The sequence below is a fragment of the Leuciscus leuciscus genome (genome assembly GCF_965113295.1).
Source record: "Leuciscus leuciscus genome assembly, chromosome: 10".
Lineage (NCBI taxonomy): Eukaryota > Metazoa > Chordata > Actinopteri > Cypriniformes > Leuciscidae > Leuciscus > Leuciscus leuciscus.
Genome location: NC_138734.1, coordinates 16,944,956 through 16,957,974, shown reverse-complemented (window position 1 = coordinate 16,957,974; position 13,019 = coordinate 16,944,956). Strand labels below are relative to the sequence as shown.

The 13,019-nt window shown below is 40.6% G+C and overlaps 1 protein-coding gene and 1 long non-coding RNA gene across 2 annotated transcripts in view; one reads left to right on the top strand and one right to left on the bottom strand.

Moving 5' to 3' along the window:
• LOC309508555 overlaps positions 1–13,019 on the bottom strand; it is a 320,760-nt gene that overhangs the window by 287,778 nt on the left and 19,963 nt on the right. The window lies entirely within an intron of this gene.
• Positions 1,656–9,530, top strand: uraha (urate (5-hydroxyiso-) hydrolase a). Its single transcript, XM_082183132.1, has 4 exons — positions 1,656–2,549; positions 4,463–4,605; positions 4,780–4,915; positions 9,237–9,530. The coding sequence occupies exons 1-4, from the start codon at positions 2,502–2,504 to the stop codon at positions 9,324–9,326; spliced, it is 417 nt and encodes a 138-aa protein (XP_082039258.1). The 5' UTR covers positions 1,656–2,501; the 3' UTR covers positions 9,327–9,530.

The window sequence follows — 13,019 nt, the reverse complement described above, 5'->3', positions numbered from 1 at the left end:
GGCTCGTTGAAGACAAGACGAGCTGCAGCATTCTGGATCATCTGTAGGGGTTTGGTCGCACATGCTGGGAGTCCAGCCAGAAGGGCATTGCAGTAGTCAAGCCTAGAGATGACCAGGGCCTGGACGATAAGTTGTGTTGCATGCTCAGTTAGGAAAGGCCTGATCTTCCTGATGTTGTGCAGTGCAAACCTGCATGATCGAGCTGTCTTTGAAATGTGATCTGTGAAGGTCAGCTGGTCATCAAACGTTACTCCAAGATTTCTGACCGATCTTGATGGGGTGATTAATGATGACTCTAGCTGGATGGTGAAGTCGTGCTGTAGAGACGGATTGGCAGGGAGGACGAGAAGCTCAGTCTTTGCCAGGTTGAGTTGCAGGTGGTGTTCCTTCATCCATGTGGAGATGTCCGCCAGACAGCTTGAGACCCGTGCAGCTACTGTGGGATCATCTGGTTGAAAGGAGAGGAAGAGCTGTGTGTCATCAGCATAGCAGTGGTAGGAAAAACCGTGTGCCTGTATGATGTGTCCCAGTGATGTGGTGTAGATGGAGAAGAGGAGGGGACCAAGAACTGAACCCTGGGGAACCCCTGTGGTCAGCTGATGTGCTCTGGATATCTCGCCTCTCCATGCGACCTTGAAGGACCTACCTGTGAGATAGGACTCAAACCAGTGGAGTGAAGTTCCTGTGATGCCCAGTGATGAGAGGGTGGACAGAAGGATCTGATGATTCACCGTGTCGAAGGCAGCAGACAGATCCAGGAGAATGAGGACTGAAGATTTGGAAGCAGCTTTTGCGATCCGTAGGGCTTCTGTGACTGACAGTAATGCAGTCTCAGTTGAATGTCCTTTCTTGAAGCCAGATTGGTTGACATCCAGCTGGTTGTTTAGAGACAAGAAGGATGTTAGTTGGTTGAAGACAGCTCTTTCAAGTGTCTTCGCAATGAATGGTAGGAGAGAGATAGGTCTGTAATTCTCTACCAATGATGTGTTTAGCGTTGGTTTTTTGAGCAGTGGAGTAACCCGAGCCTGCTTGAATGCTGTAGGGAAGGTGCCAGTGTGGAGGGATGAGTTGATGATGTGTGTGAGTGATGGTAGAAGTGTGGGAGAGATGGCTTGTAGAAGGTGTGAGGGGATGGGGTCAAGCGTGCAGGTGGTAGGGTGACTGGAGAGGAGAAGTGTAGATACTTCTTCCTCGGTTAGCGAAGAAAAGGAGGACAGAGGGGTATTGGCTGTGGAAGGGGTCGGTCTGGGTTCCTGTGTGTGTGGAGCTGAGAACTGACTGCTGATAGCTGTTGTTTTGTTGGTGAAGAAGGTCGCAAAATCGTCAGCAGTTAAGGAGGAGGCGGGAGGTGGTGGAGGTGGACAGAGGAGAGAGTTGAATGTCTTGAAGAGTAATCGTGTGTTGGAGGAGCTGTTGATCTTGTTGTGGAAGTATGAAGATTTTGCAGCATGAACATCAACAGAAAAGGAGGAGACGATTTCCTTTTATCATTAATTGATAGGCTTTGATGGACTTAAAAATATATACCCATTGACTCCCATTATAAGGCTTGGAAGAGCCAGGACACCTTTTAATATAACTCTGATTGTGTTCGTCTGAAAGTAGAATGTCTTATACACCTGATGACTTCAGGGTGAGTAAATCATGAGCTAATTTTCATTTTTGGGTGAACTATCCCTTTAAATCATGTCCTGTCTTTAATTATTAACAAAGCCAGTGGTGTTGGGGAATTTCTTTGTGGTGTGAGACGAAGTCCACTACAGTTTTCCATAGTTTCAATATTTTCCAGAAGAATTAGTTGCTATTATCCCCAGATAACACCATCTGTTATTGTTAAATCATTATTTATTTTAATCAAAGCTAGATCATTTTTTGACCTGACGGTACAAATTTCTTTGAATCGGACATTCCTGACCCATATTGAGTGACAGGGAAGAAAAACAAACACATTCTGTAAGGAAATGGAAACAAGTTAATACCTCTGAACAGATTAATAAAAAAATATTGCTACATAAACTTTTATTTTGCACATCTATAGCCATCCTTTTCCCATGTCTGAAGAATATTTGCAAATCATTTGACTCAAATGTTACAACTAGTGTATAAGAAGCCTTTTTAAATTTGAAAATATGTACATACATTTATAAAGCTCTGTACAGTAATGTTAATTTTGGAAACATTCAAAGCACTTTGCACCAAGTTATCAATGCAAGGCAAATTACCCAGAGGTCAATGGCTTATATGTTTACACTTCTGCAGGCACACAGTCCACCTCTCAAACTCTGAAATAAAACAAGCATTTGTGCTCTGTTGAGGAATCTGTATCAAATTAATTGGTTCAACTTTCTTGTCACAAGACAGTCTTACATGGGCTGAGTACTGTGCTGATCTCATCAGACTACACCCCCTCTGCTTCTGTCTCTGCTCTATACATTGTTCCACACTGCAGTGTATATTCATTTTAAACAAGACGGTGTGCAAAAACACAAGACACACTTCAGATGAACAGACTTCAACATATCAGGGGTCATATTGTGTTGACAGATAAGGTAAGAATATTTCTTTGTCTCTTAATCATCCAGTAATTCCACTGCCTGATGAGAAAGAATCATTCACGAAAGAATTTCTTATGTAACAGCTTTTTACAGTTTTTAATCGAAGTGCTTTAATGTCCGGATCTTACCAGAATACATATATGTGTTTATTTTATAGTAGCGTAATTTATGAATAACAAAATATTAATCTTCTGCAAAACAAGAAGCTACTGCTTCTGAATTGACAGGGAATGTAATTGTGTGTCAACTCTGTGAGTAAAAACTGTCCGTCGTGGCAAATTTGTGGTAAATATTATGAACCTGACACAGTGTTTATGGTCCAGCATGACAGATGATTTAATATACCTGAATAGTAGATCAGTGAATGACATCAGGAAAATGTCATATGTTTGATACAATTTTAATAATTATAAATAATTATATATAGTATAGTTATAAATTTAGTAATAATAAATAATTATAGTATAAAACATTCCTTCTATCTGTTTGTATGCACCCTGTGAATGATATTTGAAGATCATTTAGCCTTACTAAAAAGTTTTGAAAAGATTTAAGTAGCCAGTAACAAGCTCTCCTCAAGCACATACTAGAACAAACTAACAAAACACTTGCTATCCTGTATAATAAGATGTATAAATACAAACTTGCTATAATTTCTCTATGAAAAAGGAAGTTCCTCATTGATGTATGCACCTCACTTGTTATTGTTTATCTGCCTAAATATAAAAAAAAATTGTTAAAGTAAAAGTAAAAAAAAAAAAAAAAACTGTAACTGAATATTTTTTACAATTTATTTATTGAGATTAACAAAATAGGAGAGTAATATAAACAGTATTATAAATTCTAAATAGTCAGACTTATTTTAAACAGAGAAATAACAACAAAAAGAGCACATACACATCAATTTATCAATTAATTAATTCAAAAGGGGGATAGTGTCATGATACAGAAGGAGAACAACACAGATAATATCCAAACTCAGTTTTTTATATACGTATATGTTAGTTATGTCAAGAAAAAAATGCACTGTACATTAACAAACATTTTGGAAGTTTGAGCAGGAATCCATTCATTAAAGGGATAGTTCACTTTGAAATTAAATTTTGGTATGTTTTAGCTTACCTCAAGGGCATCCAAGATGTAGGTGTCTTTTTTTCCGCAGTAGTTTCAATTTTGATATTTTTAGGTCAAACCGTTCTTGTCTGTCAGTCATATAATGCAGGTCGATGGTCACTTGTCTCAAAGAGCATGCACAGAGTCCAAATTAAAACAATTCCCCGTCGTCCAAATTAAACAATTCCCCATCGTAAGTACACATTGATGGCCTAAGACACGAAACGAGCGGTTTGTGTGAGAAAACGAACAGTTTTTATATCGTTTTTACCTCTTGAACTCAGCCACGTCCAAGTGATCTGAGAGCGCGGGCGGGTATAGATATATACTGTACAATAGATGTCGCCTTGGCTACGGTTTCGCAGATCACTTGGACGTGGCTGAGTTCAAGAGGTAAAAACGATATAAAAACTGTTCGTTTTCTCACACAAACCGCTCGTTTCGTGTCTTAGGCCATCAATGTGTACTTACGATGTGGAATTGTTTAATTTGGACAACGGGGAATTGTTTTAATTTGGACTCTGTGCATGCTCTTTGAGACAAGTGACCATCGACCTGCATTATATGACTGACAGACAAGAACGGTTTGACCTAAAAATATAAAAATTGAAACTACTGCGGAAAAAAAGACACCTACATCTTGGATGCCCTTGAGGTAAGCTAAAACATACCAACATTTAATTTCAAAGTGAACTATCCCTTTAAGCCACAGATCATCTGTCATTTTCAAAAATGCTTTATAGTTTAACAGCAGCTGGTTTAGTTCGTTAATTAAATATCACATTCTGTCACAGTATATGAACATGGCCGCTACCCTGCCAAGCCCCCTCACAACTCATGTGCTGAATATAGCCCAAGGAGTTCCTGGAGCCAACATGACCATTATCCTCTATCTCCTAGACCCCATCTCATCGGTGTGGAACTTACTCACAACAGGGTAAATGCATAAATTGCAGTGTTAAATTATTCAAGTGACTGATATCTCTTCAGTTTTCTATCAACCAAACTGATAGCATGCAGATTTAAGAGTATGAAGAGGTCTTGGCTAACCAAGTAAAATAATTCCAAAATGTTCTCAAAGTCATGAAAATGAATACTGTGTTAATTATAGGATAACTAATGACGATGGCCGGTGTCCTGGGTTGATTAAAAAAGAAAGCTTCATTGCTGGTGTGTATAAACTGCGTTTTGAGACTGGAAAGTACTGGGATGCCTTGGGGGAGACGTGCTTCTATCCATATGTAGAGGTATGAGAAAATTAAATTTACTATTTCAAACAATCACCTGGAGTAATTTTTCGGGGGGCTGTATTTTTAGCTAATGTTTAGACACCTTACACCAGTGGTTTTCAGTGCTGGTCCTGGGGACCATCTCTCTTAAAGGAGCATTTCACCCGTGGGAACATTAATCTTTATTGAAAGTGGGTCATATATGTAGTCGAAATGTTACATACATTTAGAATTTGGTGCCTTCTTAACCGAGGAAAGACAGAAATTAACTTTAGGGCGCATTTGTATGGAAGACAACAACTCCCACAATGCACCACGTTGCACAGCTCCGCAAGCCACTCCCACTAATTCACAACACAAACGTCCGTGTCCTCATCTGATTCAGAGATTTCGTCCAGGAGAAATTGGCATCGTTGAAATTCTTTGCAGCAGACGGACTCCATCTCTGTGTCCGTAGGCGCACAGTGAGAGCACAGGCACCACCAGTCCGCCCCAGCTCGAGCCAGTCCAGGCTCCTCATCCACGACAGGCAGGTCCTCTGCTTCAGCTGTAGAAGCCGCAGCAGCCGCCTCCTGTTCCTCAATCAGCCTCAGCTGCTCTTATATTGCGGCTCGCAGAGGTAGCCACGAACATCTGATTCAAGCATCAGACTTTCGAAATCCTCTTCTTCCATTTCATACTGAGTACCTTCCGCCATTGTCGTAACTTCACATCTGGCTCCACAGCGCCTGTTAGCTTAGCTTCCAAACAAGATGGCGGATATTGCTTTTAGTTTCTGCAAGTGAAGTCCCACCCACTGATCTGTAATAGGTCTGTAGCGTGAGTGGGTCCCACCCCCTGGAAAAATGAGGAACGAGTGTTTGTAGTCTCAACCCCTCTACAAAGATATGGGACTTCCTGCTTAGAATATCATTATAAGTCCATCATTATGAGCAGGAACTGCAACACTGAAATCCATATTTCTCCCGTGTCAGGGGAAAATGAGGGAATAATGCACGACCATTAAAAAATATGACTAGGTTGGGCCCTGGAGAGGTTTTGCCCTGGCACAAGCCCTGGCATTTGTGTTTTTTTTTGTGTGTTTTTTTTGTTGCTTAAAAATATATCAGTAAGTAAGGTCTCATTGTATTCAGCACAAAACAAGCTACAATAATATGTGAGCAATATGTATGTAAATTACATGCAGATAATTTTTTTGAGAAAAAATGTGAAAATAACGTTTATGCATTGAAAAAACTAAAATTTTAAGTCACTGAAATAAGGCCATAACACATAGTCATCATTTGTTCACAAGAATTTTGAGTACTGGTCTACTGGAAGTTGTAGACTAGAGTTTTTGTTACAAAATTATGTGAAAATCACAGGTGGAGGGAGCGATGGGCTCTGAGTAACACAAGACTTCACGCAGAGAGGGTGAGATTTATCTTTGGGCGCTGGTCACAGAGGGAGCGGTACTAACTGTACCAACTGTACTAACTGTACATGAAACATCTTGTATTAATATCAAATAACACTTAATATTACATACTGACAACCGACAACCATGGGAATATACTCGTTGTATACTGGAGGAACTAACAGACCTAGAGGCATCGATCACTAACTACTGCTGACGGAGTAGTTTAAGTCGATTTCACTGCAATGTGAAAAGATTCAACAGAACGAGACCCCATTCATTGACCCCAGAGGGTTAAAGCCCTTACTGGGCAAAGCCCATGCAGCCACTCATCTTCCCCAGACTCAAAAGGAGGAAGAAAAAGGATTGCAAGTCCAACAGCTGTGAGTGAAATGGGGTCGAGGCAACTTTGGGAACATACCCCGCCCTAGGTCTCAACCACACCTTTAATAAACCTGGAGTGAAATACAAAAAACAGGAAGGACTAACAGACAAGGCCTGAAGATCCCCAATCCTCTTCAAAGAGGAGAAGGCCAAAAGCAATGCCATCTTAAGAGTCAGAAGCTCATCCAAGGTTGACTGCAATGGCTCAAAAGGGGGACCCTTCAACCCTTGCAGGACAACTGACAAATCCCTCGAAGGACGGAAAGGCCTAAGCCGAAACTCCAGAACTAAACCAACAGCGAGGTGAACTGGGTCCGACCTGCTCTGTGTACACCACGACACAAAAAGCTGCCACTTAAAGGAATACAGCTGCTTCGTAGAGGGGGCCTTAGAGTTCAAACTGGTATCAGTTATCTCTGCAGAGAGACCTGAACCCACCAAAGGTTCAGCAACAGTACACTCTTCTGGAGGTTTATCCTCAGTCTGAGGCTCCTCAGATGGTCGAGGACCATTTCTAGATGACCATTTCTGATTCCGGCATTTGGGCCAATATGAGCAAATCATACGAGCCTCATCGAAAATGGATGGGGTAACCGTGCGCACAAGACCCTAGAACGTTTTCTCGAGCTCCGAAGGCTAAAGAGCACGGAGTACTGCTCACAGGGGGAGGTCTGAGCAAGACTTGTCCAAGACGCAATGAGCAGTGGAACAGGCTGGACAGGCCCCAGGAGGCCACAGCTTCCGCGGCTCGTCCAAACTCTGCTGAAATCCATCAATGGGGGACCTGGCCTCCGTCAATGAGCCAAGCAATCAGGAGCTACTACCTGGGCCCTGAGAATGAGAGGCATTAGCCGTGAGCGAACCACAGGGTGAGTCCTGGGGCCCCAATCCTTTCGAGGTGGCACCAAAGCCGATGGGAACTTGAGAACTTGATTGTGATCATATGCTGTTCAAACTCCCGCGCCCTACAAGGAATAAGTTGCTGAAAAGGAGCCGATTGCTGTAGTGACAGCATCTCCATTAAGGCCTTCCTGAGACAGAGGAGCATTCAAAAGGAAGGTCCTATTTTTCTCCCGGATGTCAGTCAGGTTTAGCCAGAGGTGACATTCTGCCAGCACTAATGCAGCCATGGAGCGCCAAGTCATCAGCCTGTCTAAACTGTCTCAGCATTCAAGCCTGAAACCCCATCCAAGTCAAGACATCTGCCTAGTAAACCTGCAATACTGCTATTGTATGTAGGGCTGCTCCTGCCTGACCAGAAGCCATGTAAAACTTGCTCCAAAGTGGAGGTGACCCTGCACGGCTTAGAGGGCAGCAATGGCCAAGACTTCCAGAGTTGGAGTGAGAAAAGATAAAAAGAGATAGTATTACGACCTTCCGGTTCAGGACACAAATCAGCAAATCATTGAAATAAATGCTTGGGTTCTAAAAGCGCTCTTTTGACGAATGCACATGATCCGGGGAGAGAGTGTGCAGAGGGAAAAAAACCTGTCAGCTCTCCCTCCATATGCTCAAACTTGTCGTTGTCACCCCAAGCTAGTCTAGAGCGCAATACTTTTCGTTTTAATGACAGTGGCGACAATCAGACAATTAGTTAAGCGCTGCTTGAGCATGTTAAACACTCAAACATGGTAAATGGTAAATGGACTGCATTTATATAGCGCTTTCACAGACCTATGGCCACCAAAGCGCTTTACAGAGCCTCACATTCACCCATTCACTCACTCATTCATACACCGACGGCAGTGTCAGCCATACAAGGCGCCATCCAGCTCGTCGGGAGCAGCTGGGGTTAGGTGTCTTGCTCATGGACACCTCGACACTTGGTCAGGTGGAACCGGGGATTGAACCACCAACCTTTCGGTTTGTAGACAACCTACATGAACCACTGAGCCACTGCCGCCTCATTGTACGCACCTCATGTGAAATGGATGTGTATCCATTTCAGGACTAAACCGAGGACACAGAGCCACACACTTTCCAAAAACTCATCACATTCACTGAGAGGAGTTGGAAAAACTGCACGAAAATATGGCAAGAGAATGCGAGACAAATCTTCCTTAAGGGCAACACATAAACCACTTCCTGAAAATAGTGAAATCTGAGTGAGATGGCATGAGCATGACATTTTGAGGCGAACGTGACACTTGACACATGACATTTTGAACGTGACACATGACATTTTGAGGCGAACGTCATGGGGCAGTGTAAGCACCAACAGCCAATAAATTGCAGTGACTCTATACAGGCTTCAGACAATCATAACACCTGGGGGTGTTCCCATAGCATCAGCAGTTGACATGGCGTCGAGTGAACCTATGAAAGGGAACCACTGCTTTGCACATTTTGTGTGTTTCTCTTATCTGACATACTCAGTTCCATTCATGGAGCTCTCTCCTAAAAAGCTGATGATCTGAATCAGGTGTGTTAAATAATGGAGATAAACAAAATATGCAGATCAGTGGGTCCCCGGGACCAGGATTGTAAACCACTGCTTTACACTCTTTCTAATAACAATTGTTTGTGTGTTATTTATTATTGTATGTTTTGTTTTTTCAGGTTGTCTTCACCATCACTGACCCTTCACAGAAGTACCATGTTCCTCTGATTCTGAGCCGTTTCTCTTACAGTACATATAGAGGAAGTTAGATATTATTATTGATATGTTAACGTGACAAATGTGTTGTAAGTCATCTAAAAATGTTTTTGTAACTCACGAAAAACATCACTCTGAAGACAACTAGTGTTGACAACTTCACAAAGCAGTTTCCAGAATAATTTACTTCTGTGATTTCTCTTATCCTTATTTTGTAAAACTGAAGTACAATAAACATGAAATAAAATTACAAATTGTACATTAATTCCTTTGGTATACATATGTACGCGTACAGTCTGCACATGCATATACATCAGTGGTGAGTGGTGACTTTTCACAGTGGTGAAGGGCTTGTATTGCGTGCAGAGGAGATGCCATGCGCGCGCGCAGGGTTTGAATGAGCTCCCGAAAGAAGATGATTGGAATATATAAAACCAGTAATCTTAGGAGAAGGAAGGACAGCTATTACAGAAAAGGATAAGGCAGAATTATTAGTTAAAACCTTTCAGAAAGCACATAGTAAAGAAAATCTCGATGAGAATTATAGAATGAAAAGACAGGAAATTTTGAATCAACATCAAGACATGTATATTAAAAGACCTGATGGAAAAGGAGCATTAGATGCTGACTTTGAAATATGGGAACTTAAGGTACAATATGCAAGAATTTTTGCCGCTAGAGGGCGCTACATTCCAAACAACAACAACGGCGTAGCTTGATGACGATGTGAAGGAGCGTGGAATGATGGGAACTGTCGTTTTAAACTCCACCGTGGATGTAAATCAGTCAGACGGGAATCGAAAAATCATGTTCATGGATGATGAGGCTAAGTTCTATTTTTATAAATGTTGCGTTTAATGACATGCTTTTTGTGGCGAGGGGGGCGTGGTTCAGCGCGGTCTGTGATGGGAGAGAAAAGAGACGAGCAAGTAGGTCAAGTGCAAATGCACCTGTGTCTTATTGCAGTGATCGGCGTGGAGAGACCGCTTATAAGCCGCGCTGGAACGAGAGAGAGACTGGAGAGAAAATTGGACGCAGAGGAAGAAAACCGGTGGATCCAAGCTCTCATTTTTGAACTGTTTTGTGCCGTCGCGGTTGCCACAGTGAATGCGCGTTGTGGATGGCTTTTGTTTGTTTTGCTTTATTTTAATAAAGTACGAGTCCCAGTCACGACGACGCGTCTTCTTCCTTCCTGACTCTTAAACCTCATCACACTTTTATTTCATTAAAATGAATTAACCGCAAGAAAAGTAAGGTTTAATACTTCATAGATGTTACTGTATTTGTTGAATTCATTGTTGTGATAACGCTGCGCAGTTTTACATGTTCTAAACAATTGTTGTAAAAGTACATTCGAACATGCCCACATCATTTGCCAAAATACTGATTAATCTTTATGTATAACACATGCTATGTTTATTTACATGGCCATAAACACCAGACGTGATAAACAATGTCAATAAACTAAACACAAATCTAAAGCAATAATACTTTCCTTACATAAACATAACTATTACCGAATGCTACATTTGGAAAATATAAAATTAAGCATGCTTTGTCGACAGAACCAGCTGCAATCGGTAAAGAATAATTGTGTCCCATAACGACTGCAAGAAACAAGCTAAAGTTTGTAGCTTGATAGACGCTACAACTACAACTTTCGCATTTGTCCAGGACTCCAAGCAGTACGAGCGGAAACCGAGGGTGACGCGGATATGACGCAATTGACTGGCGACTCCCAGCTCCCCCCTGCTCTAACGCCCCGTTTCCTTGGTTAAAATCGCAATTTTCTCACGATTTAAAAATAGTTGGAAACATTTGGGATATTGTAAGTAATCAACTTAACAAAATATATAACACTGGCCTTGAGATTTTGGGATATTTTAATGCAAAATTCTTACATATTGTACCTTTAAAAGGGTATTACACAGGATAAAACGAACAGCGCCTGGACAAGATGGAATTTGTTATATTATGCTCAAATATGCAAATGACAGAATTCTTAAAGTAGTATTGGACTTACATAATAAGATATGGGTAGAAGGAAGAATGCCAAGGTCATGGAAACATGCAATAATAATTCCAATAGCTAAAGATGCATCAATAGCAGGGAATTACAGGCCAATTGCACTTACATCAAATTTATGTAAGCTGATGGAAAAAATAATTGTAAATGTACTTGAGAGTAACGGAGTGTTGGCACCTAATCAATATGGTTTTAGGAAAGGCCGATCAACATTAGATGCATTAGTAAAGCTGGAAACAGATGTAAAGAAGAAAGCTATCAGTCAAAGAGGGATTAGTGGCAGTTTACTTTGATATGGAAAAGGCATATGACATGTTATGGAAAGAGGGATTAGTTATTAAAATGAAGAGAATTGGAATAGAAGGAAGAATGTTTAATTGGGTTTTAAGTTTTTTATTTGACAGAACAATTCAAGTTCAAGTGGGTAGGGAAGTATCTCAAACTCTAAGTGTTGAAAATGGAACGCCTCAGGGAAGTATGATATATATCAGGGAAGTGTCCTATATTATTTAATATTATGATTAACGATATTTTTGGAAAAGTGGCTCCGGGAATTAACACTGGCTTATATGCAGACGATGGAATAATGTGGAAAAGAGGAAGGAATATATATTTTAATATGGATAAAATGCAAGAAGCTATAGAAGTAGTTGGAAAATGGTCATTAGAATGGGGTTTCAGATTCTCAATATCTAAAACATGTTACCAGATATTTACAAGGAAGAAAATTAAAGAGAATAAAATGCTAAAATTATATGGGTCTTCTTTAGAGAAAGTGACAACATTTAAGTATCTAGGATTGTGGTCTGATGACAAATTAATCTGGAAGGACCATATAGATTATATATTAAAGAAATGTGGTAAAGTTTTAAATTTAATGAGAGCAGTAGCAGGACAAGATTGGGGTGCTGACAAACAGTCATTAAAGGGCATTTAGGGCATGCGATCAACATTAGACTATGGATGCATTGTTTATGAGTCAGCATCGTCAACGTTGTTAAAGAAACTAGATGTCATGCAAGCTAAGGCATTAAGAATCATTTTAGAAGCAGTTAAAACCACACCCATTGCAGCATTGCAAGTAGAAACATCAGAAATGCCATTATTTATAAGACGACAAAAATTGGCTATGGCATACTGGATAAATTTACAGGGACAAAGAGATAATCATCCTGTAAGGGAAGTCCTGAATGATTGCTGGGAAATTTTAAATGCAACAGGTAAAGGCTTTGCATGGAAAATAAAGGGGTGGGTTAATGAAGATTGTCTAGACTCAAAATCATTTGCGACAACAGATACTAGCTTAACCTGAAATTGGCATAAAATTACACAAGAATAGAAGGGAAATGGATGAAGTTGTTAGTATAAACAAATATGTTAATGAGTATGTAAAAAACTCACACTACTAATTTCTTCAAATATATACAGATGGTTCGAAGAGTATAGAGACTGGAAGGACAGGGACTGCATTCTATGTTCCAGAGCAGGCGTCAGCAGGCATGCGTGCCAACACTGGCACGTGGAGGGTTAATCGCTGGCACACAAGCAAATGCGAGAGAAGTGTATGTATTTCATTCAGCTAAAGTAGTCTACCTGCACACAGATCTACATTTTGATGTAATAATTCCTCAAAGTAAAAAAAGTGTATTTTATTAAGTTAGGAGGAGTTATAAATACTATTAAATTGTCTATCTAAATCTAAAACAAATTTCAAGAGAAA